The sequence below is a fragment of the Schistocerca piceifrons genome, chromosome X, assembly GCF_021461385.2.
Source record: "Schistocerca piceifrons isolate TAMUIC-IGC-003096 chromosome X, iqSchPice1.1, whole genome shotgun sequence".
Lineage (NCBI taxonomy): Eukaryota > Metazoa > Arthropoda > Insecta > Orthoptera > Acrididae > Schistocerca > Schistocerca piceifrons.
The window spans coordinates 444874305-444899582 of record NC_060149.1 but is presented as its reverse complement, the minus strand read 5'-3'; the positions used below and the strand labels follow the sequence as shown (position 1 = coordinate 444899582).

General features: G+C 39.0%; 1 protein-coding gene across 1 annotated transcript in view; it reads right to left on the bottom strand.

The window, feature by feature from the left end:
- The window catches only part of LOC124722409 (Down syndrome cell adhesion molecule-like protein Dscam2), a 758217-nt gene that overhangs the window by 5788 nt on the left and 727151 nt on the right, over positions 1-25278 (bottom strand). The window contains exons 29-30 of the mRNA XM_047247577.1: positions 24283-24417; positions 18695-18813 (exon numbers count right to left, since the gene is read on the bottom strand). Of these exons, the coding sequence (XP_047103533.1) occupies positions 18695-18813; positions 24283-24417 (254 nt within the window). The remainder of the gene's footprint in view (positions 1-18694; positions 18814-24282; positions 24418-25278) is intronic.

The following is a 25278-nucleotide window of genomic DNA, read 5'->3' as shown; positions in this document are numbered from 1 at the left end:
ATTTGATGTACAGGAGACATGTCAAGGTTTACAAAAGAAACTTTTTTCACTTTTTTAAGAGAACTACAAAAGTTTACATTATATTTTACATTTCTAAGTTACAGCTACACATGTACATAAAATAATAAATGTATTACAATCCCTGTGTTCAGATTGTGAAGCTGTCCTCAATGAATTCATCGACAGAATAATAACACTTTTCCACCAGGAGAGTAAAGAGCAATCTTTTCAGTGAACCAATCTCCATTTTAAATATATTACTGCCTTTTATTTTATTGAAAATTTTTAACCCCATATACTCTGGCGTTTGGGCATAAAGTTTTAAACGATGTGTTGGAAGTTTGAAGTTATCTCTGTGGCGAGTGCTGTAGTTGTGGTCAAAACGGAAATTGTCTAGTGTATGTTGATTTCTATATAGGAACACCACCATCTCATATATGTAAAGTGAAGGGATAGATAGTACTTTTAAATTTTTTAACAGTGGTCGACAGGATTCCCGTTTTTTTGCAACACACATGTTTCTAATTACTTTCTTTTGTAATACTAGGAGCCTAGTGACATTTGCTGAATTTCCCCAGAAGATTATGCCATAACGAATAAGTAATCTATGTGTACCTTCCAATTTAAATTTTTGTTAAGATTTAGGCCTAAGAACTTGACGTGGTTTGCTTCTGTGATATCCTGATCATTGCAAGTTATCTTTATTTCACTCCTTTCTACTGATTTAGCTTCAAATTGCATCATTTTGGTTTTAGTTACATTTAGTTTTAGTCCATTTTGATAGAACCAAGATTCAAGTTTTTCTAAAGTGTTTTTGGCTTTTTCTGGAATATTTTCAGATACCTCATTTTCAATTAGAACTGATGTATCATCAGCAAATAAGACTGAATGAACATCAATAGCAAGTGGTAGGTCATTTACGTAAAAAAGAAACAGATAGGGACCCAATATCGAACCTTGTGGGACTCCTTGGGGAACTGTTTTCCAGTCTGATGAATAATTGGTTCCATTTGAAGTTAAAATTACTCTTTGTTTCCTACCTGACAGGTAAGAGCTAAACCATTTTAAAGCAGTGTCTCTGATTCCATACATCTGTAATTTGTGGAGGAGTAATGCATGGTTCACTGAATCAAAAGCTTTAGTCAGATCACAGAATATACCTGTGACCTTTCTACCTTTATCTAACGTGGAGCATATTTTTTGGATAAACTCATTTATAGCATTCGCAGTGCTTTTACCCTGTTGGAATCCGAACTGGTTTTTAAAAATTATATCATTTACAGTAAGAAAGTTATTAATTTGTTTAGCTGCAATCTTTTCAAACACTTTAGAGAAGACCGGCAAGAGAGAGATAGGGCGGTAATTCCCCATATCTTCTGTCGATCCTTTCTTGAATAGAGGTTTGATCTCACCATATTTCAATACCTCTGGAAAGCATCCCTGTTCATAAGATTGATTTATAATAGTTGACAGTGGTTGGGAAATAATATCATACACATACTTGATTACAGATGTTGTTATTTCATCCCACCCATGTGAGGTTTTGTTTTTTAGAGACAATATTTCCTTTTCCACATCCCTTTGGGTTATTTTTTCAAATTGTTTAAAAGATGTGTTCTGGCTGTTTTCCAAATTTGTGATGCCCTGATAGAATGTCATATCCACATCCGATCTTACTACGTTTAGGAAGAATTCATTGAAACAACTTGACATCTGAACAGGGTTTACTATAATTTCATTTTCATGTCTAATTTTCAAAATCTCATGAATTTTTACTTTGGCTCCTAGTTCAGACTGAACAACTGACCACACTGCTTTTGTCTTATTTCTGTGTTCTCGTATGAATTTATTATTTGGAAATTTTTGAGGCATGTCTTGTATAACAGGTATATATGTTCTCCAGTTGTACCATGATTGTTGGAGCAGATTTTAACCACCCTGCACTGTTTAGCATAATGGCAATCTCATAAGTACAGGATGAGATAATCTTTCTGAACATATGTTCTGAAATGTTTTCTCTGAAATTAACTAGCAAAAATTGTTAAAAGTGGTTCAGTAACGCATCCACAAAGGAAATAAATTAAATTTGTTAATGACAAATAAATCACATATTTCTGAGAATGTGTGCATAGAGATTAGGATCAATGATAATGAGGGAGTCTAAGTGACAGTGATTACCAATCAAAAAATGGCTGCAAAAACAAGCAAAGAATTTTAAATTGTTGGTAAACTGAACAAATAGCTGAGAAACTATTATTCAAGTTCATGTGAATATTTTATCAATCTCTACAGTAAGATTCATCTACAGGAGTACCAAGTAAGGCAGAAATTCCTCACAGTATGCAAAGAACAATAATAAATTTCATAAACAACTGTACAATAAGGAAAAACAAAGTTTGAAGCAGCAGGTAGATTTATAAAAACATATTTGGCTATAATGCAAAAAAAAATTGCAATGGCTGCATAAGAAAATCCTATGTCAATACTTCTTGCAATGGTCATTATCATCATCATTATTTATTGCACTGGTTGCCCTTTAAGGCCTACAGCAGAAAAACTAAAGAAATAACCACACTACAAAAGGAGAAAAAACTGTATTCTTTAAAAATTATAAAAAAACACACAATAAAATGCACAATAAAATAGTCAGTCAATCACAACAGAAGAAAGGACAAATTCAGATGGTAGTCAATTGTTGCCAACCTCTAGCTTCATCTTCCACCACTCTCTAAACCACTTCTTTAAGGACTGTTAATTCTTTGTTTGTGTCCTCCCTTGGGAATTTTTTAGTAGGTTGAGGATGGAAGACTCAGTATGGGAGGGATCTATCAGACTGAAGGATGCTGCCAAACCACTGTCGTCTATTGTACCCTAACATCCAGCCAGTGTGTGGTTTCCCAAACTGCTGGTGTTGAGAAATTTTTGTTATGTGTTAATGCTGCAGATAAGTTAATGGCCTGGCATTTGATTGTAACAGTGAGACCAAAGACTGCAGAAAAGTGAAATGATGAATTCTACTGTAACATATTAGTTACAAAAGGAATAGCAAAACTACCATCATGTAACTACAAAAGTCAACACTAGTGGTGATGAAAACAAATACAAGTGCTAATGCTCAACAATGTTTCAAAAAAAGATAGAGCCCTACCAAGTTCTCCACAAAACAAAATGTGTAAGTGAATTAACTTTATTCTTGACCAGGATTTATGGCATACCTATGGAGCAATGAACTGTTCCCAAAAATTGAAAGATGGCACAAATCGCACTTGTTTATGTAGAATTGATGGACAGAATTACCACCCTCTACCACCCACCTCAATTTAAAGTACAATTTAGAACATATTCTGAATTCAGACATAGTGACCTGTTGTTGTGGTCTTCAGTCTAAAGACTGGTTTGGTGCAGCTCCCCATGTTACTCTATCCTGTGCAAGCCTCTTCATCTTTGAATAATTACTGCAACCTACATTCTTCTGAATCTGCTTTGCTTACTGTATTCATCTTTTGGTCTCCCTCTATGATCTTACCATCCACACTTCCCTCCATTACTAAACTGGTGATCCCTTGATGCCTCAGAATGTGTCCTATATACCAATCCCTTCTTGTAGTCAGGTTGTACCGCAAATTTCTTTGCTTCTCAATTTTGTTCAGTACCTCCTCATCAGTTATGTAATCTGCTCACCTATTCTTCAGCATTCTTTGGTAGCATCACATTTCCAAAGATTCTACTCTCTTCTTTCTAAACTGTTTATCATCCACATTTCACTTCCATACATTACTACACTCCACACAAATACTCTCAGGAAAGACTTCCTGATACTTAAATCTATACTCAATGTTAACAAATTTCTCTCCTGCATAAATGCTTTTCTTCCAATTTCTAGTCTACATTTTATATCCTCCCTACTTCAGCCATCATCAGATATTTTGCTGCCTAAATAGCAAAACTCATCTACTTTTTAAGTGCCTTGTTTCCTAATCTGATTTTCTGAGCATCACCTGATTTAATTCAGCTACATTCCATTATCTTTGTTTTGTTTTTATTGACATTCATCTTCTATCCTCCTTTTGAGAAACTGTCCATTCCATTCAACTGTTCTTCCAGGTCCTCTGCCATCTCTGACAGAGTTAAACTGCCATTGGCAAACCTCAAAATTTTTATTTCTTCTCCCTGAACTTTAATAATTCCAACCCCAATTTTTTTTGGTTTACTTTACTGCTTGTTCATTGTACATATCGAATAGTGTTGGGGATAGGCTACAACCATATCTCACTTGTTTCCAACCATTGCCTCTCTTTCATGGCCCTCAACTGCTATAACTGCTGTCTGGTTTCTGTACAAGTTGTAAATAGCCTTTTGGTCCCTGTAATTTACCCCTGCTGCCCTCAGAATTTCAAACAGAGTATTCCAGTCAACATTTTCAAAAGCTTTCTCTAAGTTTACAAATGATAAAAATGCAGGTTTTCCCTTCCTGAACCTGTTTTCTAAGATAAGTCGTAGTGTCAGATTGCCTGTCATGTTCTTACATTTCTCCGAAGTCCTGACTGATCTTCCCCGAGGCTGGCGTCTACCAGTTTCCCATCCTTCTGTAAAGATTTTATATTAGTATTTTACAACCATGACTTATTAAACTGATAGTTTGGTAATTTTCATGCCTGTTAGCAACTGCTTTCTTTGGAATTGGAATTACTACATTCTTGAAGTCTGAGGTGTCATGGCTGGCTCTCCCAGGGCTAGCAGTAGCTCTGATGGAATATAACTACTCTCAGGGGCTTGTTTCAACTTAGATCTTTCAGAGCTTTGTCAATTGCAATATCATACTCCCATCTCATCTTCATGTACATCCACTTTCGTTTCTATAATTTTACTTTCAAGTTCATCTCCTTGTGTAGACCATCTATATACTACTTCCACCTTTCAGCTTTCCCTTCATTGCTTAGGACTGGTTTACCATCTGAGCTCTTGATATTCATACAGCTGTTCCCTTCCCCCCAAAGGCCTCTTTAATTTTCCTATAGGTGGTATCTATCTTTCCCCTACTGGAATATGCTTCTAAATCCTCATGTTTGTCCTCCAGCCATTCCTGCTTAGCAATTTTGTACCTTGTGTCAATCTCATTTTTTAAACATTTGTGTTCCCTTTGGTCTGCTTCATTTGCTGCAGTTTTAAATTTTCTTCTTTCATCAGTCAAATTCAATATCTCTTGTGTTATCCAAGGATTTCTATTAGGCCTTGTCTTTTTACCAACTTGATCCTCTGTTTACCAACTTGATCCTCTGCTGCCTTCACTGTTTCATCTCTTAAAACTACCCATTTGTCTTCTACTGTGTGCCTTTCTCCTTTTCTAGTTAACCTCTGCCTAACACTGCCCGAGAAACTCTCAACGACCTCTGGTTCTTTCAACTTATCCAGGTCCCAATTCCTTAATTTCAAACCCTTTTCCACTTTTCTTCAGTTTTGATCTACAGTTCATAACCAATAAATTGTGGTCAGAGTGCACATCTACCCCAGGAAATGTCTTACAACTTAAAATCTGGTTTCTAAATCTCTGTGTAACCATTATATAATTAATCTGAAACTTTCCAGTGTCTCCAGGTCTCTTTCATATATACAACCACCTTTTATGATTCTCAAACCCCACGTGTTAGCAATGAATGAATTATGCTCTGAGCAAAATTGTATCAGGCGACTCCATCTTTCATTCCTTTCCCCCAGTCCATATTCACCTACTATTTTTCCTTCTCTTCCTTTTCCTACTATTGAATTCCAGTCCCCCATCACAATTAAAGCTTCCTCTCCCTTAACTATACGAATAATTTCTTTTATCTCATCTTACATTTCTTCAATCTCTTCATCATCTGCAGAGCTAGTTGGCACATAAACTTGTGGTAGGAGAGGGCTTCATGTCTATCTTGGCTATGATAATGCAGTCACTATGCTGTTCATTGTTGCTTACACACATTCCTATTTTCTTATTCATTATTAAACCCACTCCTGCATTATCCCTATTTGACTTTGCACTTACAACCCTGTATTCCCCTGATCAGAAGTCCTCTTCCTCTGCCACCAAACTTCACTAACTCCTACTATATCTAACTTCAATATATCCATTTTCCTTTTTAAATTTTCTAACTTAGCTGCCCAATTGTCTTTGGTGTGACATCATGTGAGCTGCGCTGCTGTTGGAATTGCTTGTTAATATTTTATAAAGTTTTAGTCTTCATTTACTTATTTTAACATTAATTTGTGTTAATATTTGCTGTAAAAGTAACTTATTAGTGGATTTTCATTAATCTCAGTCATTCTTCCTGTGTTATTGACTCAAGGGGTCTATTATTCGTGAGTGTGCTTGCGTCGTTAGTCTAAGCCTCGCCTCAGAAGTGTGTTTACATTTTGTGGTGTGCACTGCAGCTGTAGTGGTTATAAAGCTAAAGTACTGACAAACTTATTTGTGCTCTGTAATACAGTTATTAAATTTAATAGCTTTCGGCAGTGTTGGGTGCCATTTGTCACGAAATAATGACTTAATAAACTTTTTTAATCATTCGCTCACTGTGGTTTTTAGAGTTTTCTGTGCGTTGAAGTTGCTTAGTAAATTTTGTGCTTTAGTTTTCAACTGATGTTTCTTATTGTTTTTAGTGAAATATTTCAGTAAAATTTTCGTTCATTGTTTTAACTTCACTTAGTGTTCCAGTGGCCGTTTGAATTTTTTGGTTTTAGGTAATAATTTTGTGACATTTTGTTGGTATTGGTATTAGCTGTGGTGTAGTAGTATTAATATTAGTAGTTGCTTTCTTAGTAGGCAGAGAATTTTGAGACCATTATTGTTAGTTCTTAAATAGTTCTACCGGTGTAACTGAACTTTGGTAACATAGACATATAGTTTCTGTCAGCACCAGTAAAATTTTACCATGAGTGAGAAGTGTGGGCTCTGTCGTAGGTTTGTGAGTAGTGGGTTACAGTTCAGGATTTGTTCAAAGTATTTTCATTGGGGGGAATGCAGTTGGGAAGCCAGTTGGCATTCTAGCGAGATCCTCTCCTGGGAATGCATAATCTGTAGTAGAAATAAGTTGATAGAGATGCAGGAGCATAAGATCTGTGGCCTTCAGGTGCAGTTACAATGTGCAAAGGAGGAACTAGACAGGTTGAGGAGGGTGAAGGGTGGTGGGGAATGGGAACTGGCAATTAGCAAGAAGGCAGCTGGGAAGAGGACGTATTCAGACAATTTTACTTTGCGTACATGCAATAGATATGGCCAACTGTCAGAGTTTAGTGGAGAGGAGCCTCATGTAGCTGTAGATGTAGGGAACATGCAGCAGTCCTCAGCAATTAGGAAGCCTAGGTTAGTTGCAAAGTGTATCAGAAAGAAGAAGGTTCTGCTGCTAGTTAGTTCTCATGGTGGAGGTGTGGGCCAGCAGTTGCAGGAAGTGTTGGAGAGTGAGTATCAGGTCACCAGCATTGTGAAGCCTAGTGCAGGGTTGGCTCAGGTGACTAACAGCATAGGGGAGTTATGTAAGAATTTTATGAAGGAGGATCAGGTAGTGATAGTGGGTGGAGCAGGGAACAGTGTTGATAGGGACAGGGAATATGATGTAGGTGGTGACCTGGTTAAGATAGCTACCCAAACTGGTGGCACTAATGTGCATTTCATGCAACTGTTTCAGCATCATGATCAGGCTCATCTTAACGCAGCTGTTAGGCACGTTAACATGGGGCTGGGGAAGGCGCTGATGGCAGAGGGCATGGGTGACATCTCAGTCGTGCCAGTTGGATCTATCAGTAGATCGGATTTCACTAGGCATGGCCTGCACATCAATAGGTATGGGAAGGGTAGGCTAGTTAAGCTTATAGGTGACAGTGTAGTGGGTCGTGGTGGTGATGTCAATCATGGAAAAATTCGTGTAGTAGTTGGTGTTAGAGCTGCACCTTTTTTAGACTGAAGTCAGCTGATAGGTGTACCTGCTTTAAGGAAGTCCCTGTAACTACGGGCTCACCTTCCGAGGATGTAATGCTTCCAAGTAGAGAAGGAATTAGCATATTTCATCAAAATATAAGAGGTATTAGAGGTAAAGTTAGTGAACTGCTTATAGGTGTTAACTCTGAAATTATTGGTATATCAGAGCACTACTTAAATAATTTGACAATTCAGAGTCTTCCTTTACCAGGCTACAGATTAGCTGGCTGTTTCTCAAGGAGTTCCTTGTGGGGTGGGGTAGTGGCTATGTACATAAAAAACAGTATTCATTTGAGTCCATAGACATATCATGACAGTGCACTGAGCTGATATTTGAATGTTGTGCAGCAGTAGTTGAATGTAGTGAAACTAAACTTCTAATTGTTGTTGTTCATAGGTCCCCTACTCCAATTTCAGAGAAGTTCTGCTCAAGCTAGAGAGGGTTCTTGATTCATTTTGTAGGAAGTATCAGAAACTAGTTATACGTGGTGACTTCAATAAAAATTTTGTATATGATGGTGCAAGAAAAAGGATGTTAGTAGATCTCCTAAATTCATATGAGCTTATGCAGACTGTGTTTTTTCCAACTAGGGTACAGGGGAACAGTAGCACAGCCACAGACAATATTTTTATTCATTCTTCATTTCTAGATGGGCATCCTGCTAGTAAAAGCGTGAATGGCCTTTCAGATCATGATGCACAAATTTTAACACTAAAAGGCTTTTGTACTCAAACCAATGTCATATTTAATTACAAACTATGTAGGAAAGTTTATCCAACTGCAATAGAGAGTTTTTTAAACCTTGTCAAGGAACAAGAGTGGCAGGATGTTTACAGTGCTGATAACATATATGATAAATACAATGCTTTCCTTAACACATTTCTCATGCTCTTTGAGAGTTCCTTTCCATTAGAACATTCTAAATGGAGCAGTAATGGGCAGTCTGGGTGGCTGATTAGTGAGATAAGGATATAATGTAGAACAAAGTGGGAATTATATCAAAATGATAGAAGTAGTTACAATCAAGCTACAGTAGCCCATTACGAACAGTATTGTAAGGTGCTTAAAAATGTTATTAGGAAGGCAAAGAGAATGTGGTATGCAAATAGGATAGCTAATTCACAGGATAAAATTAAAACAATTTGGTCAGTTGTGAAGGAAGAGTCTGGTCAGCAGCACAAGGTCGATGAAATAAAGCTAGTTCGCAGTAAAAATATTTCTGTTACTGATAAATCAGACATATGTACAGTATTTAACAATCATTTTCTGAGCATTTCTGGTGAATTAAATAAAAATTTAGTTTCTGCAGAAAATCATATAACATTCTTGGCAAATGCCTTTCCGAGATTGATGTCTGAAATACTGGTTGGTTGTTTTTGGGGAAGGAGACCAGACAGCGAGGTCATCGGTCTCATCGGATTAGGGAAAGGTGGGGAAGGAAGTCGGCCATGCCCTTTCAGAGGAACCATCCCAGCATTTGCCTGGAGTGATTTAGGGAAATCACGGAAAACCTAAATCAGGATGGCCGGACGTGGGATTCAACCGTCATCCTCTGAAATACTCCTCTGTGATACAGACAAGAGGGAGATTGAGTCAATAATTAAATCACTGAGGACTAAGGACTGTCATGGCTATGATGGAGTGTCTAGCAGAATATTAAAGTACTGTGCTGCACATGTTAGCCCTGTATTTAGCCAATTGTAATTTTTCCTTTAGGAATGGTCAGTTTCCTGAGCAATTAAAGTACTCAGTATTAAAGCCGCATTATAAAAAGGGAGAAAGGGATAATGTAGATAATTTTAGACCTATTTCTATGCCATCATTGTTTGCAAAAGTTATTGAAAAGGCTGTGTATGTAAGGATAACCGATCATTTTATATCACACAATTTGCTATCAAATGTACAGTTCGGCTTTAGAAGTCATTTAACAACTGAAAATGCTATATTCTCTTTTCTCTGTGAGGTACTGGATGGGCTAAACAAAAGGTTTCAAATGCTTGTCATCTTTTTTGATTTAACTAAGGTGTTTGATTGGGTTGATTACAAAATATTGCTCCAGAAGTTGGACCATTATGGAATACGGGAGTAGCTCACAATTGGTTCACCTCTTACATCTACATCTACATCTATATCTATGTCCATACTGCGCAAGCCACCTGACAATGTGTGGTGGAGGGTACTTTGAGTACCTCTATCAATTCTTGCTTCTATTCCAGTCTTGTATTGTTCGTGGAAAGAAAGATTGTCGGTATGCCTTTGTGTGGGTTCTAATCTCTCTGATTTTATCCTCATGGTCTCTTTGTGAGATATACGTAGGAGGGAGCAATATACTGCTTGACCCCTCGGTGAAGGTATGTTCTCGAAACTTCAAGAAAAGCCTGTACTGAGCTACTAAGCATCTCTCCTGCAGAGTCTTCCACTAGAGTTTATCTATCATCTTCATAATGCTTTCACGATTACTAAATGATCCTGTAATGAAGCGTGCAGCTCTACGTTGGATCTTCTCTATCTATTCTATCAACCCTATCTGGTATGGATCCCACACTGGTGAGCAATATTCAAGCAGTGGATGAACAAGTGTACTGTAACCTACTTCTTTTGTTTTCGGATTGAATTTCCTTAGGATTCTTCCAATGAATCTCAGTCTGGCATCTGATTTATCGACGATTAACTTTATATGATCATTCCATTTTAAATCACTGCTAATGCCTACTTCCAGATAATTTATGGAATTAACTGCTTCCAGTTGATGACCTGCTATATTGTAGCTAAATGATAAAGGATCTTTCTTTCTGTGTGTTTGCAACACATTACACTTGTCTATATTGAGATTCAATTGCCATTCCCTGCAACAGGCGTCAATTCGTTGCAGATCCTCCTGTATTTCAGTACAATTTTCCATTGTTACAACCACTCGGTATACTACAGCATCATCCGAAAAAAGCCCCAGTGAACCTCCAATGTTATCCACAAGGTCATTTATGTATATTGTGAAAAGCAATGGTCCTATGACACTCCCCTGCGCCACACCTGAAATCACTCTTACTTCGGAAGACTTCTCTCCATTGAGAATAACAAGCTGCATTCTGTTATCTAGGAACTCTTCAATCCAATCACACAATTGGTCTGATAGTCCACATGCTCTTACTTCGTTCATTAGACGACTGTAGGGAACTGTATCGAACACCTTGTAGAAGTCAAGAAACATGGCATCTACCTGGGAACCCATGTCTATGGTCCTCTGAGTCTCATGGACGAATAGTGCGAGCTGGGTTTCACTTGATCGTCTTTTTCAAAACCCATGCTGATTCCTATAGAGTAGATTTCTAGTCTGCAGAAAAGTCATTATACTCGAACATAATATGTGTTCCAAAATTCTACAACTGATTGACATTAGAGATATAGGTCTATAGTTCTGCACATCTGTTCAAAGTCCCTTCTTGAAAATGGGGATGACCTGTGCCCTTTTCCAATCCTTTGGAATGCTACGCTCATCTAGAGACCTACAGTACACCGCTGCAAGAAGGGGGGCAAGTTCCTTCACGTGCTCTGTGTAAAATCGAACCGGTATCCCATCAGGTCCAGTGGTCTTTCCTCTTTTGAGCAATTTTAATTGTTTTTCTATCCCTCTGTCATCTATTTCGATATCTACCATTTTGTCATCTGTGAGACAATCTAGAGAAGGAACTACAGAGCAGTCTTCCTCTGCAAAACAGCTTTGGAAAAAGACATTCAGTATTTTGGCCTTTAGTCTGTCATCCTCTGTTTCAGTACCATTTTGGTCACAGAGTGTCTGGACATTTCATTTTGATCCACATACCGCTTTGACATAAGACCAAAATTTTTAGGATTTTCTGCCAAGTCAGTAGATGGAACTTTACTTTAGAATTCACTGAATGCCTCTCGCATAGCCCTCCTCATACTACATTTCACCTTGCGTAATTTTTGTTTGTTTGCAAGGCTTTGGGTATGTTTATGTTTGCTGTGAAGTTCTCTTTGCTTCTGCAGCAGTTTTCTAGCTCTGTTGTTGTACCACAGTGGCTCTTTTCCATCTCTTACAATATTGCTTGGCACGTACTCATCTAATGCATATTGTATGATGGTTTTGAACTTTGTCCACTGATCCTCAACACTATCTGTACTTTAGACAAAACTTTTGTGTTGACCCATCAGGTACTCTGAAATCTGCTTTTTGTCACTTTTGCTAAAAAGAAAAATCTTCCGACCTCTTTTAATATTTCTTTTTACGGCTGAAATCATTGATGCAGTAACTGCTTTATGATCACTTATTCCCTGTTCTCCATTAACTGTTTCAAATAGTTTGGGTCTGTTTGTCACCAGAAGGTCTAATATGTTATTGCCATGAGTTGGTTCTCTGTTGCTCAAGGTAGTTTTCAGACAATGCACTTAAAATTTTCACTGGATTCCTTGTCCCTGCCACCCGTTATAAACATTTGATTCTCCCAGTCTATATCCGGCAAATTAAAATCTCCACCCAGAACTATAACGCAAAATATTTTCCAAATTTTCCTTGAGGTGCTCTGCCACAAAGGCTGCTGAGCCAGGGGGCCAATAGAGACATCCAATTACCATAATGAGATTTTCACTCTGCAGCGGAGTGTGCGCTGATATGAAACTTCCTGGCAGATTAAAACTGTGTGCCCGACCGAGACTCGAACTCGGGACCTTTGCCTTTCGCGGGCAAGTGCTCTACCAACTGAGCTACCGAAGCACGACTCACGTCCGGTACTCACAGTTTTGCTTCTGCCAGTACCTCGTCTCCTACCTTCCAAACTTTACAGAAGCTCTCCTGCGAACCTTGCAGAACTAGCACTCCTGAAAGAAAGGATATTGCGGAGACATGGCTTAGCCACAGCCTGGGGGATGTTTCCAGAATGAGATTTTCACTCTGCAGCGGAGTGTGCGCTGATATGAAACTTCCTGGCAGATTAAAACTGTGTGCCCGACCGAGACTCGAACTCGGGACCTTTGCCTTTCGCGGGCAAGTGCTCTACCAACTGAGCTACCGAAGCACGACTCACGTCCGGTACTCACAGTTTTGCTTCTGCCAGTACCTCGTCTCCTACCTTCCAAACTTTACAGAAGCTCTCCTGCGAACCTTGCAGAACTAGCACTCCTGAAAGAAAGGATATTGCGGAGACATGGCTTAGCCACAGCCTGGGGGATGTTTCCAGAATGAGATTTTCACTCTGCAGCGGAGTGTGCGCTGATATGAAACTTCCTGGCAGATTAAAACTGTGTGCCCGACCGAGACTCGAACTCGGGACCTTTGCCTTTCGCGGGCAAGTGCTCTACCAACTGAGCTACCGAAGCACGACTCACGTCCGGTACTCACAGTTTTGCTTCTGCCAGTACCTCGTCTCCTACCTTCCAAACTTTACAGAAGCTCTCCTGCGAACCTTGCAGAACTAGCACTCCTGAAAGAAAGGATATTGCAGAGACATGGCTTAGCCACAGCCTGGGGGATGTTTCCAGAATGAGATTTTCACTCTGCAGCGGAGTGTGCGCTGATATGAAACTTCCTGGCAGATTAAAACTGTGTGCCCGACCGAGACTCGAACTCGGGACCTTTGCCTTTCGCGGGCAAGTGCTCTACCAACTGAGCTACCGAAGCATGACTCACGTCCGGTACTCACACTACTGGCAGAAGCAAAACTGTGAGTACCGGACGTGAGTCGTGCTTCGGTAGCTCGGTTGGTAGAGCACTTGCCCGCGAAAGGCAAGGGTCCCGAGTTCGAGTCTCGGTCAGGCACACAGTTTTAATCTGCCAGGAAGTTTCATCCAATTACCATGTTTGAGCCTGCTTTAACTGTGACCTTCACCCAAATTATTTCACATTTCAAATCTCCGTCAATTTCCTTTGATACTATTGCACTTTTTATCGCTATAAACACGCCTCCCCCTTCACTGTTCCGCCTGTCTCGGCGGCATACATTCCTATCTGAGTTTAGAATTTCATTACTGTTTACATCTGGTTTCAGCCAACTTTCTGTCCCTAGTACTATGTGGGCATTGTGACCGTTTATTAATGAGAGCAGCTCTGGGACCTTTTTATAGATGCTGCTGCAGTTTACTATTACCACATTAATATTATTATTCCCTGTAACGTTTTGCCTACTACTACCTTGTCACGTCTCAGGAGGCGTCTCGTCGGGCCTAGGGAGGGAATTCTCTAACCTAAAAAAACCCATATGTGCATTCCACACGTGCTCCACTACCCTTGTAGCTGCTTCCTGCATGTAGTACATGCCTGACCTATTCAGGGGAACCTACATTTCTCCACCCGATAGCGGAGGTCGAGAAATTTGCACCCCAGATCTCCACAGAATCGTCTGAGCCTCTGGTTTAAGCCTTTCAGTCGGCTCCAAACCAGAGGACCGTGATCGGTTCTGGGAACAATACTACAAATAGTTAGCTCAGATTCCAACCCATGAGCGGGGCTTTCCGCCTTCACAAACTCCGCCAACCGCCTGTATGAAGTGAGGATGACCTACGAACCCAGACGGCAGGAGACATTGCTGCTGACATGAGCGACAATTTGCAGTCGAGTGCACCCAGTGCTCTCTATCGCCGACGGCAGGGCCTCCTCCACATCTCGGATGAGACCCCACGGCAAGCAGACAGAGTGAACACTGGCCTTGTTCTCCAATCTTTCCGCTATTTCCTTAAGGGGCTCCATCACCAGCCTAACATTGGAGCTCCCAATCACTAATAAACCCCTTAAACCCCTCCCCCCATTTGCCTGCTCAGACCTTGCTGAAGGAGCGGGCGATGCCACACAGCCAGCCTCCACATTGAGCCTCTGCTTCGTGCACCGCAAATGCCGCTGAGCCCGCCACTCCTCTAGGATAGGGTGTGGTACAACCGCACCCGGTACCCACGAAGATGTCTCGACAGCAGGGACTGTGGGTGAAGCATGTAACACCTGTGGTGTACCATGCAACACACCAGACTCCCCACTGCCGCTAAACTTCAAGGAAGCAGCCTGAAGGTGGCTGACTGCAGCCATCAACACGTTCAGCTGTTCGCGAACAGTGGCCAGCTCCTCCTGTGTCCATATACAGCAGTCACACATCCCATCCAGCCTAAGAAATCAACAATTTACTCTAGAGAGTTAATCAGCTTTTAACTAGACTCCTAATTCACTAAAGGAGGCTGGTATCTTACTAAACTGTGGTTACTAGACACTTCTTGTTGAAAACAATGAAAATAAGCACTACCTGTCTCTGGACTGTATTCAACACAAACACTAGCACTACTGGCACTACAGCTGACTAAAGGGACTCACTCTGACTGTATTCAAAACAAACATGAAATCTATGGAACACTTGCTAGTACTTGAAAATTAAAGCTTCCTAAAAGCAAAAATGCATGGAAGAAGAAGTGACAAGTAAGAAAAATACAGTTAATACTTAAATTATCGTAGCTTGCTGCACAGCAGATGTGAAGCAGGCAACAGGCAGCAAAAGGTCATTATTCACAATGTTGAAACGGCTGTGATGTGGGGTCTGAGTGGGGTACTGCTAAGTGGGGGTGTTCCAGGGATCAGTGTTGGGGCCTCTCCTGTTCCTTATTTATATAAATGATATGCCCTCGTAGTATTACGGGTAACTCTAAAATATTTTTGTTTGCTGATGACACTAGCTTGGTAGTAAAGGACGTTGTGTGCAACACTGGTTTGGTTTCAAATAGTGCAGTACATGACCTAAGATCATGGCTTGTAAAAAATAAACTAATGCTAAATCACAGTAAGACTCAGTTTTTACAGTTTTTAACACACAATTCAACAAAACCTGACATATTAATTTCACAGATCGGGCATATGATTAGCGAAACTGAACAGTTCAAATTTCTAGGTGTTCAGATAGACAGTAAGCTGTCGTGGCAAGCCCACATTCAGGATCTTGTTCAAAGACTGCCATTTTTAGTATTCCAACGGTATCAGAAGTGAGTGATCGTTTGACGCAAAAATTGGTCTACTTTGCTTATTTTCATTCGCTTATGTCATATGGTATTATATTTTGGGGTAACTGTTCCCATTCTAAAAGGATATTTTTGGCTCAGAAACGGTCGACCTCTGTTCATGAGCCTGGGTATTTTGACATTGGCCTCTCAATATGTATATTCCTTATTGTCGTTTCTTGTTACCAATATTAGTTTATTCCCAAGAATAAGCAGCTTTCACTTGGTTAATACTCAGCACAGCAAGGCCAATTTGGTTGATGTTGCAAGGCCTGATCAGTTAATCTTCCAAACTCTCACCACTGCAACTATTGAAAAGGCTGCTGCACCTCAAAAGGAACCATGTGTTTGATCTACCTTGAACAAAATAACCTTATCTATGATAACAGGTGACAATAACTGATTCCTAGAACATCAAAAACCTAGCTCACATGCTTTACATGTGATAACATAAAAGCGACATATAAATGTCACTGGCCCTGTGCTGATTTTGAATGGAACAGGAGGAAAGCTTAGTATTATACAATATAAATTACTTTCTCTCAGGTACTTTACAGGGATTTTCAAGCTACAGAGACAGAAGTAGAGCATGCAAAGATAGAATGACATACTTCTTTTGCTGAATTATTGTATTGTACAAGTTTCTTCAGTGGAATCTATAATGTTATGGAAGCTGGTACAAACTTAAGTTAAGTATACAAGACTATAAGAGAATTTAAGACCTAGATTATCTGTGAAACTGCTTTTTGCATTCTCCATAGGAGTTTAGTCTAGTACATTGAATGGAAGCTCCACCAGGAAATTTAAGATTCCAGTGAACAGAAAGACAAAACTACACCTGACTTATGTAGGCCAGCCACGGTGACCAAGCAGTTCTAAGCGCTTTAGTCCAGAACTGTGCTGCTGCTACGGTCGCAGGTTCAAATCCTGCCTCAGGCATGGATGTGTGTGATGTCCTTAGGTTAGTTAGGTTTAAGTAGTTCTAAGTCTAGGGGACTGATGACCTCAGATGTTAAGTCCCATCATGCTTAGAGCCATTTGAACCGTTCATTGACTTATATAGTGCTGTCAAAAATGGAACTTAGTGTGTACAGGTAGAAAATGATTAAATGTTTCATGCAATCCATGCTGCAACTGCTTCTTCATCGAGTATTCATGGGTGTGGGTAATTGATTGACTAATTCATATAGTATATCAGGTGCATATAAACAGGTGTTAAAACTATTAAAATATAAAACTGAATGACAAGTCCACTAGTCTTTAGTAGTTGTTTTTATTGAAATTAATTAGAAATTCACACAATCGGTGACTCACACAACTGCTTTCTAGTTCACTAAAATAAAAACAGCTACAAACAGCTACTACGGACTATTCAACTTTCTATTCAGATTTATATTTTAATAGTTTTAAAATCAGTTTGTATACACATGATATACTGTAAGATCTGGCCAGTCAATCATATATACTTATTTTGGCTGTGGCTGCCCTAGTTTTAAAATTATCTACTCATGGGTGGTTGCTATGTTGGACCAAGAATTATTTCCACAGCATTTGAAATACCGCAACAAATGAAAACAACACAAAGACTGTCAAACGTTTTTTAGTCCAAACTCTGTCAGTTCCTGCTGATTCTGAAATAGGAAGATGATAGATGAAGACAAAATTCTCAGATAATTGAAATAGCTGTCACAATATTTGTTTTTGCAGAAATTGTGATGGATCTTTATGATAATTTTTAGAAAAATAAATGATAAAGAGTGCATTACACAGAATAATCATGATTAAAATCTTTCTAAAAACTTATTTTCAAAAACTCTCAGATCACTGGTTCTGCCAACAAATTTTTAGAAGTTTAGTCTAATGATGAAAAAAGTACTGGCACTTGCTGTTATTTTATTTACCTGCTCAGATTACCTTTATTGTTTTCATTCTCAGTCAGGTTTCAGTCAAAAAGTTTCTTTCATTGAATTTTGTTTTAGATTTTAAAATTGTTTTGCCTGCACATCAAATAATAGACAATAGTCCAAGTCTGTGCTTTTTACACTTGAAAACAAAAGACCTTCAGTCATAGGAATGGATGTAGGTTCAAGGTACAAACACAGAAAAAAGATAATTATATTGGCTTTGCAAGTCATTGACTCTGTTCTGCAAACTTCAACTACAATGAACTACAAGCTTTTGAACACAATGCTATCACCTTATTTGTATAGTACAGTGTCTGTCCACCTGCTTAGCTGAGTGATTACATGGTTGCCTGTTATGCAGCAGGCCCGGTTTCGATTCTCGGCCGGGTTGGAGATTTTCTCCGTTTATGAACTGGGTGTTGTGTTGTCCTTGTCACCATTTCATCCTCATCACTGGCATGCCAATTGCCTAATGTGGCATCGACTGCAATAAGACTCGCACTCGGCGGCCGACCTCCCCTGAATGGGGCCTCCCAGCAAGCAATGCCATACACTCATTTCCATTTTTAGTGTTTATATAGATGCTGTGTTGCTCTTAAATGGCATGTCAGTTTAAAGCTGTGTTTATAAAAGTACATTAATTTGGTAGTTAAAGAAACCTATTGACTGAACTTTGGAACTGATTTATTATTTGCTGTTCACATAACTCTTCATAGAATGTCACATTCTTTAACATCATAAACAAGATTAATTGTAATAGCAAATTTTCTTCTTTGTGCACACTCTATTGAAAAGTTTAAGTATATTTTGGAACTGTTGTGAAGTTTACTTTTATATTGCAAAATACAATACCTTTCTAGTCGGTGATGCATCACCTTCACGGTATACAAATGTCTGCATTTTTGTGCTTTCTGTGTTGACTGGTGTAGCAACATGGAAAGTAGCATACGGCCTAATATCTTCTGAGTACTCTGCAACAAAATGCCTTTCATGAGCGCAAGGCTTACAGTAATTAATATACATAGAATGCATTCCAGCTGATACAAGAACAATATTTTTTTAGCACTGAGGTGTACATTTTGAATTCTCTGAGCAGAGTGATGTACTCATTGAGAAACTAGACTTGTATTTAGGAATAGAATGATTTAGAATCCTGTCTAAGCATCCTGATTTTAATATATTATGTGGTTTCCTTATATCCTTTCACTTGAATGCAGCAATGGTTCCTTCAGAAATGCCACCATTAGTTCTTTTCTTCAAATTTGTAAAACTGAAGAAATATTATCTTAATTCTTGATACTGTTGGGATGTTAAACTTTAACTTTCCCATGTAAATGTTTCTGGTTACTTCATTAATCAATTTCATTGTATTAATGTTTTTTAGAAGAAAAGCAGATGCTTACAGCCCTGTTTCAGAAAGATAATTATATATACTGTTTTATGATGCTGTACCAATTGCTCTAGTGATGATATGACTATTTTACAATTTTAGTATCTTTCACATTTTTTAAAGATTCATTTTATTCCTATACCTACTAATAATTTTATCTTCTCTTCCAATTTTTTGTGTTTCTTGCACAATTTCCAATTTTTCACTCTTTCTTCTTCTTCTTTTTGTTAGCATTTAACCCGTCTAGTTCTTGCCTCTGCTGTACTCAAATTTTGGCAAATTTATTTAACTTCACATTGTGGCAATGGCCTTCCTGTTCATAGTTGCCAGTTACGTATTGAGGGAAAGTCTTGTGTGCCACATGCCTATGAAATGTATAAGCTTTGTTCTGTGTGAGAACACATTTTAGCTGTTTTTTTTTATTTTGAATAAAACAGTCTTGCTTTTGAAAATATTGCTTTAGTGATGCATTTTGCCTTTTCAGAGTATCATCAGTTTATTATGGATTGAGATACACTTGTAAAAATATTATGCTGTGGGATAAACATACATCCAGATTAAGCTAACCAGAGCATGTGCCTCCAATACATTCATGATGGCAGGTGCAGTGATACGACCACAGTTAACAGAATTGCACACATCTAGCTTCACTAAAGGTGGTGCAATGATAATCACCTATTAAATTAGAATACTTCAAGCATGTATACAGTTGAGCATATTGTATGCATTCTCGACATCATCTACTGTGATAGGTGGTTTTCACTGCCCTACATTTAGTGGAGCAAGATGTGTGCAATTATATCACTGCCTTATTGCACTTGCCATCTCTCAATCCATGACAATCTGATGATACCCTACAAAGGCAAAACATGCCATTAAAGGAATATTTCCACAATCAAGGTTGTTTTACTCAAAAATAATAATTATATGGTTGCTGTACCAGTCGGCCAGATGGAGTGGGAGATGTTTTATATTTCAACTGTTAGTGTATTGAATTTTCTTTGATCAAAAATGTGGAACAGCCCAGTATTTGCCTAAATGAGCATGAGAAACTATGTGAAAACCACACTGAGGCTGGTTGGTGCACCAGAAATGGTTGTTAATCTGTCACACGCATTCTGCCTGGATCTGGCTTACATTTCTGTCTTGCAAGCTAGGGTGCTATTGATTACACTATACAAGCAGTCCCAATTTGTTCTTGCCATCACAAAGTATTACTAGTAACATTGGCTTGTCATAATGTTGTTGGGTTACACTTTGTTAATTATGAAAAGATTCTATCTGCAGACAGTAACTCAGGAAATGATGTTACATGACATATACATAACACAGCCTTGGAACAAGTTACAACCCTGGTAGTATTATGGTAAGGAGCTGATATACCAGTGCCAGTGTCCTCACCAATGGCAGCATCACATTAGGAGCACATCTGTCAATGAATGCTTGCCTGGGATACTGTGAATGACTCATGTTGTTTCCAGGACCTTGAAAACAGCTGTTCTTGTAGAGGTGAGTTTGTACACTGATGAGTCACAACATTATGACCACTGCCTAGAGTGAGATGGTGCAGTGTTTAACACACTGGACTTGCATTTGGGAGGACGATGCTTCAAATACATGTCCAGCCACCCTGATTTAGGTTTTCTATGATTTCCCTAAAGTGCTTCAGACAAATGCCTCGATAGTTTCTTTGAAAGGACGTGGCTGACTTCCTTCCTCATCCTTCTCTAATCTGGTGGGACCGATGACCTAGCTGTTTGGTCCTCTCCCCCAAATCAACCAACTAACCAACCAACCACTGCTTACCATGAGACTGAAATCCAACTGCTGGTGTTGCAGGCAAGAAAAATACATAAGTGGAGCAGAGAGAAATGGGTAATCATTCAAGCAATAATAAGGGCCACCAACAGGGAAATCCACTGACATAAGTGACTTTGAACAATACCAGTTTGTTATGGCCTGGCACCTGGAAATAACACATCAGAAACAGCAAAGCTGGTCAGCTGTTCATGTGCTGCTGTCATGACCACCTATTACAAGCCGTTGAAGGATGGTGAAACCGTGAGTGAGTGACAACGTGTTGGACGTGTAAGCCTTATCACAGAATGTGGAGACCAGAAGCTTATCTGGTCTGTAAAGCACAATAGGTGGCAGACCTGATGATAGAGTACAATGCTGGTGCAGGCACAATTATGACCCAACAATGTAACCACTTACAATTTACAGTGCACAAGGGATAACCAAGATTGGTCTGGTCAGATGAGTCATATTTCTCTTTACACCAGGCCAATGATGATTTCTGGATACACTATCATTCAGATAATCAGATGTTCATAACATTTGTTCTGTCAAAGACACAGGCTGATTGGGACAATATTATACTATGCAACACTTTCACCTGGATTTCCATGAGACCTGTAGTAGTAATCGAAAGCACCATGACAGCTATAGGCAACATGAACATAACTGGGGCCACCTGTATACCTTCATATTTGATACGATATTGCAGGGCCTGTGTTGTTCAGAATTATGACGCAATGTTCCTTTGGACATGCAACCATGTCCAAAGCAACAGACACTGACTACTGCCATTACGGAATACATGAAATGTATTCACAGTTGAGAATATGGACAACTATCAGCTATATAGTGGAAAAATGACAATGAAAATTTGTGTCATTCCAGGACTCTAACTCAGATTTCCCACTTATCATGAGCAGTTGCCTTACCATTAGATATCTCAGCATGCTCCATGGTCAGACCCAAACTTCCACATGTCATCAACCATGTTTCTACAACCTGCAGCTGTACATCCATTACGTATATTCCTGTTCAGGGAAGACATTTTAACTGGAATTCGCTTACCCAGTGTCAGTGAACTGATACAGTATTGCAGTGTCTGAGTGTCTGTGTTGTTCAGAATTAAAATGTAATGCATGCATGCATCTGTTGGCTCACCATTGGCAAGTGACTTTCATTTAAAATGTTTCCTCTGTACAGGAATATGCATAATGAATGTATGAGTGCAGGTTGTAGACACATGGTTGATGACATATGAAAGTCTGGTCTGACCTTGGAGTGTGATGGTAAGATGACCACTCACAAAAAGTGGAAAATATAAGTTTATGTCCTGAATTTTCATTGTCATCATTCCATTATATAACTGGTGGTTGTCAATATTTGCAACTGCAAATATATTTCATGTACTTCATACCTGAGGTCTTCCCCAATGGCAATGGCATATTCCAGCAGGATATATGTCTGTATTACATGTTCTGTGTCTTGCTCTAGTGGTTTGATGAATGACAGTGAACTCACATTGATGTCTTGGTCTCCAAATTCATCTAACCTGAACTCAATGGAACACATCTAGAATGCTGTTGGACACCATCTCATCACCTACAAACTGCCAGACTGTAATTGACAGTAACTACATGATCTATGCATAAACATCTGATACCACATACCTCTCAGAACTATCAAGGACTTATCAGATCCGTGCCATGCTGAACTGCTGCTGTATGATGTACAAAAGATGGAGCAACTTCCTTTGAAGTAGAGGGTCATAATGTTTTTGGCTTATCAGTGTATGTAGCCATGACATTATGTTATAAAAATGTGTTTCACGTAGAGTTTGATTCTTCAGTTTGGTGCTAGTTTGCCCAAATATAGGTATTAAATTAGTTATCAACCTAAAGCTCTGTTTTAACAACCACAGTAATTTACTATCATGATCCTCTGGCTCATATCTGAGCTGTAAATTTGGCCATCCATCCAATTATGTGAAGACCCTCAGCTTAACATGGGCTTTGTGCTATTGTAAAACTTCATGTATTTTGCATACAATAAGCACTTAAAGCATTTAAAGTGATATTAAGTGCAAAGGACCAAGTCTAGACTAGCTGCATAGCCTTGGGGTATATATGAGAATTGCCCAGAAAGTAAGGCACTGTTTTTTTTTTCTTAACTGAAAACTACTGCTACAAATGTAAAACATTACATATATGTATTATTTGAAGTCTGCTGAGTGAGTGCACCAAGTTTCTGTAAGTTACGACAGATAATGTAGCTGCAGGACAGATTCAAAATAATGTCTGTAGGTGATGTACATTACAAGCAACATGCCATCATTGAATTTCTCACTGCAGAGAAAGAAACTGTGGGGAATATTCATAAACTCGGGCAAAGTCTATGGAGGATCTGCTGTTGACAGAAGTATAGTTAGTCACTTGGCACAGAGGGTGAGGTCATCAGAAGGCAGTTTTGGTGGAGCTCCACGATTTGCAGCAGTTAGGGAGACTACCCATGACTGTCACACCCAACCTAGCCCCCCTCAGACTTTCACTTGTTTGGACCATCAAAGGATGCCATTTGTGGAAGACATTTTGAGGGTGATGAGGAGATGATTCACACAGTGAAACACTGGCTCCACCACCAGGACAAGCACATGCACACCTTTGTTTCACACTGGAGGAAGGCCATAGAACAGGATGAAGATTATTCGGAAAAATAGGATGTATAGATAAAACACCATTTTTTCATGTGTGTAATTCTCACTACACTCAATAAACAATTGAAGAAAAATGCAGTGCATTACTTTCTGGGCAACCCTTACAATTTACATAGGAACATGACAGAGAGTTTGTAAAGCTTTGGCGAAAAAGAGGGAGATCAGAAACAAAGTTACAAACTTGAAAAGCTGCTACTCACCATATAGTGGACATGCTGAGTCACAGACAGGCACAACAAAAAGACTGTCACAAATAAAGCTTTCAGCCATAAAGGGCTTTGTCAACAGTAGACAACAGAATCTGTCTCTCTCTATCTCTGTCTCTCTTTTACACACACCACACACACACACACACCACAATACACAACAGAGTCTCTCTGTCTCTCTCTCTCTTGCACACACACACACACACACATACGACTGCAGTCTCACAACCACAAATAACTGATTATGTTATGCAAATCATATCACACAAAGTGTTACAAAAGTAAATGTGGCAGAAAGTATTAAATGCTAGTTACAAATAGACAACAGGTTAACCTGGAATGCATTCAAGTCCTGCAGGGGATGGAGGTAACTTGCGAACTGTTGCATAATACTGCTCTCTTCGAGCTATGTTGTGTTTATTATCTTGTGCAACAGTGGTTTGAATTTCAGGAATGGAAGTTTCTGGTTCTGAATGTTCTCTTGCTTCTGGAAAAAATATATAAAAGCACAGAAGGATTAGCAGCTAAAATTTTAAAAAAGGTAAGCCATAAAGATCTGTCAGATACAAGAGGGTTATCAACAATGGGGGCAATCTGAAAGAGATGACCTCTGTGAGGATATATGACAAATAAAATTTAACAAAGAGTACTGTAGCCCTTTTTTAAAAAATTGACATTAGGCCACTGCCATACAGCCATCCGCCACATTTACAAAGGTTCTTAATTAATGGTTAGTCTACTATATACTTTGTGAATGGTTATTTAAAAAAAATAGGATATTAATAAATAACTAATACCTGTCCCCACTATAAACTAGTCATAAATTGAGTATACCACAATAATAATAATAACAAATATAATAATAATAATAATAATAATAATAATAATAATAATAATAGTAATAATATACATAGAGCCTCTAGATAGTTAGGTCAGACATGGTCTTGGAGATACCCATATAAATCTTTATCAAATCCTGGAAAATAATATTGAGCAAAATGCTGATTGCAGTCTTCAAATTTGGAGAATCTTTGTATTGTACAATATTTTCAAAGATTAGTTTATTTTCTTCTCAGTAGCTATAAGGGGCTAGGAATTCTGGTATGACATTTATTCCTGTATTTTATTTTCATACCAGGTCAACTGTAGTAACCACAACCAACAGCAGGAACGCCTTGGGCTGCGGATCGGAGCCGCCAGGCAGGGCTGCCGCCGCTGGTGGATCACGCACCACCGGGTAAACACAGGACAAGTCGGACGACAGACCAATGACAACCGACAACAACCAACCACGACCGACTATGAGTGAAACAACATGGAAGAGATAAAC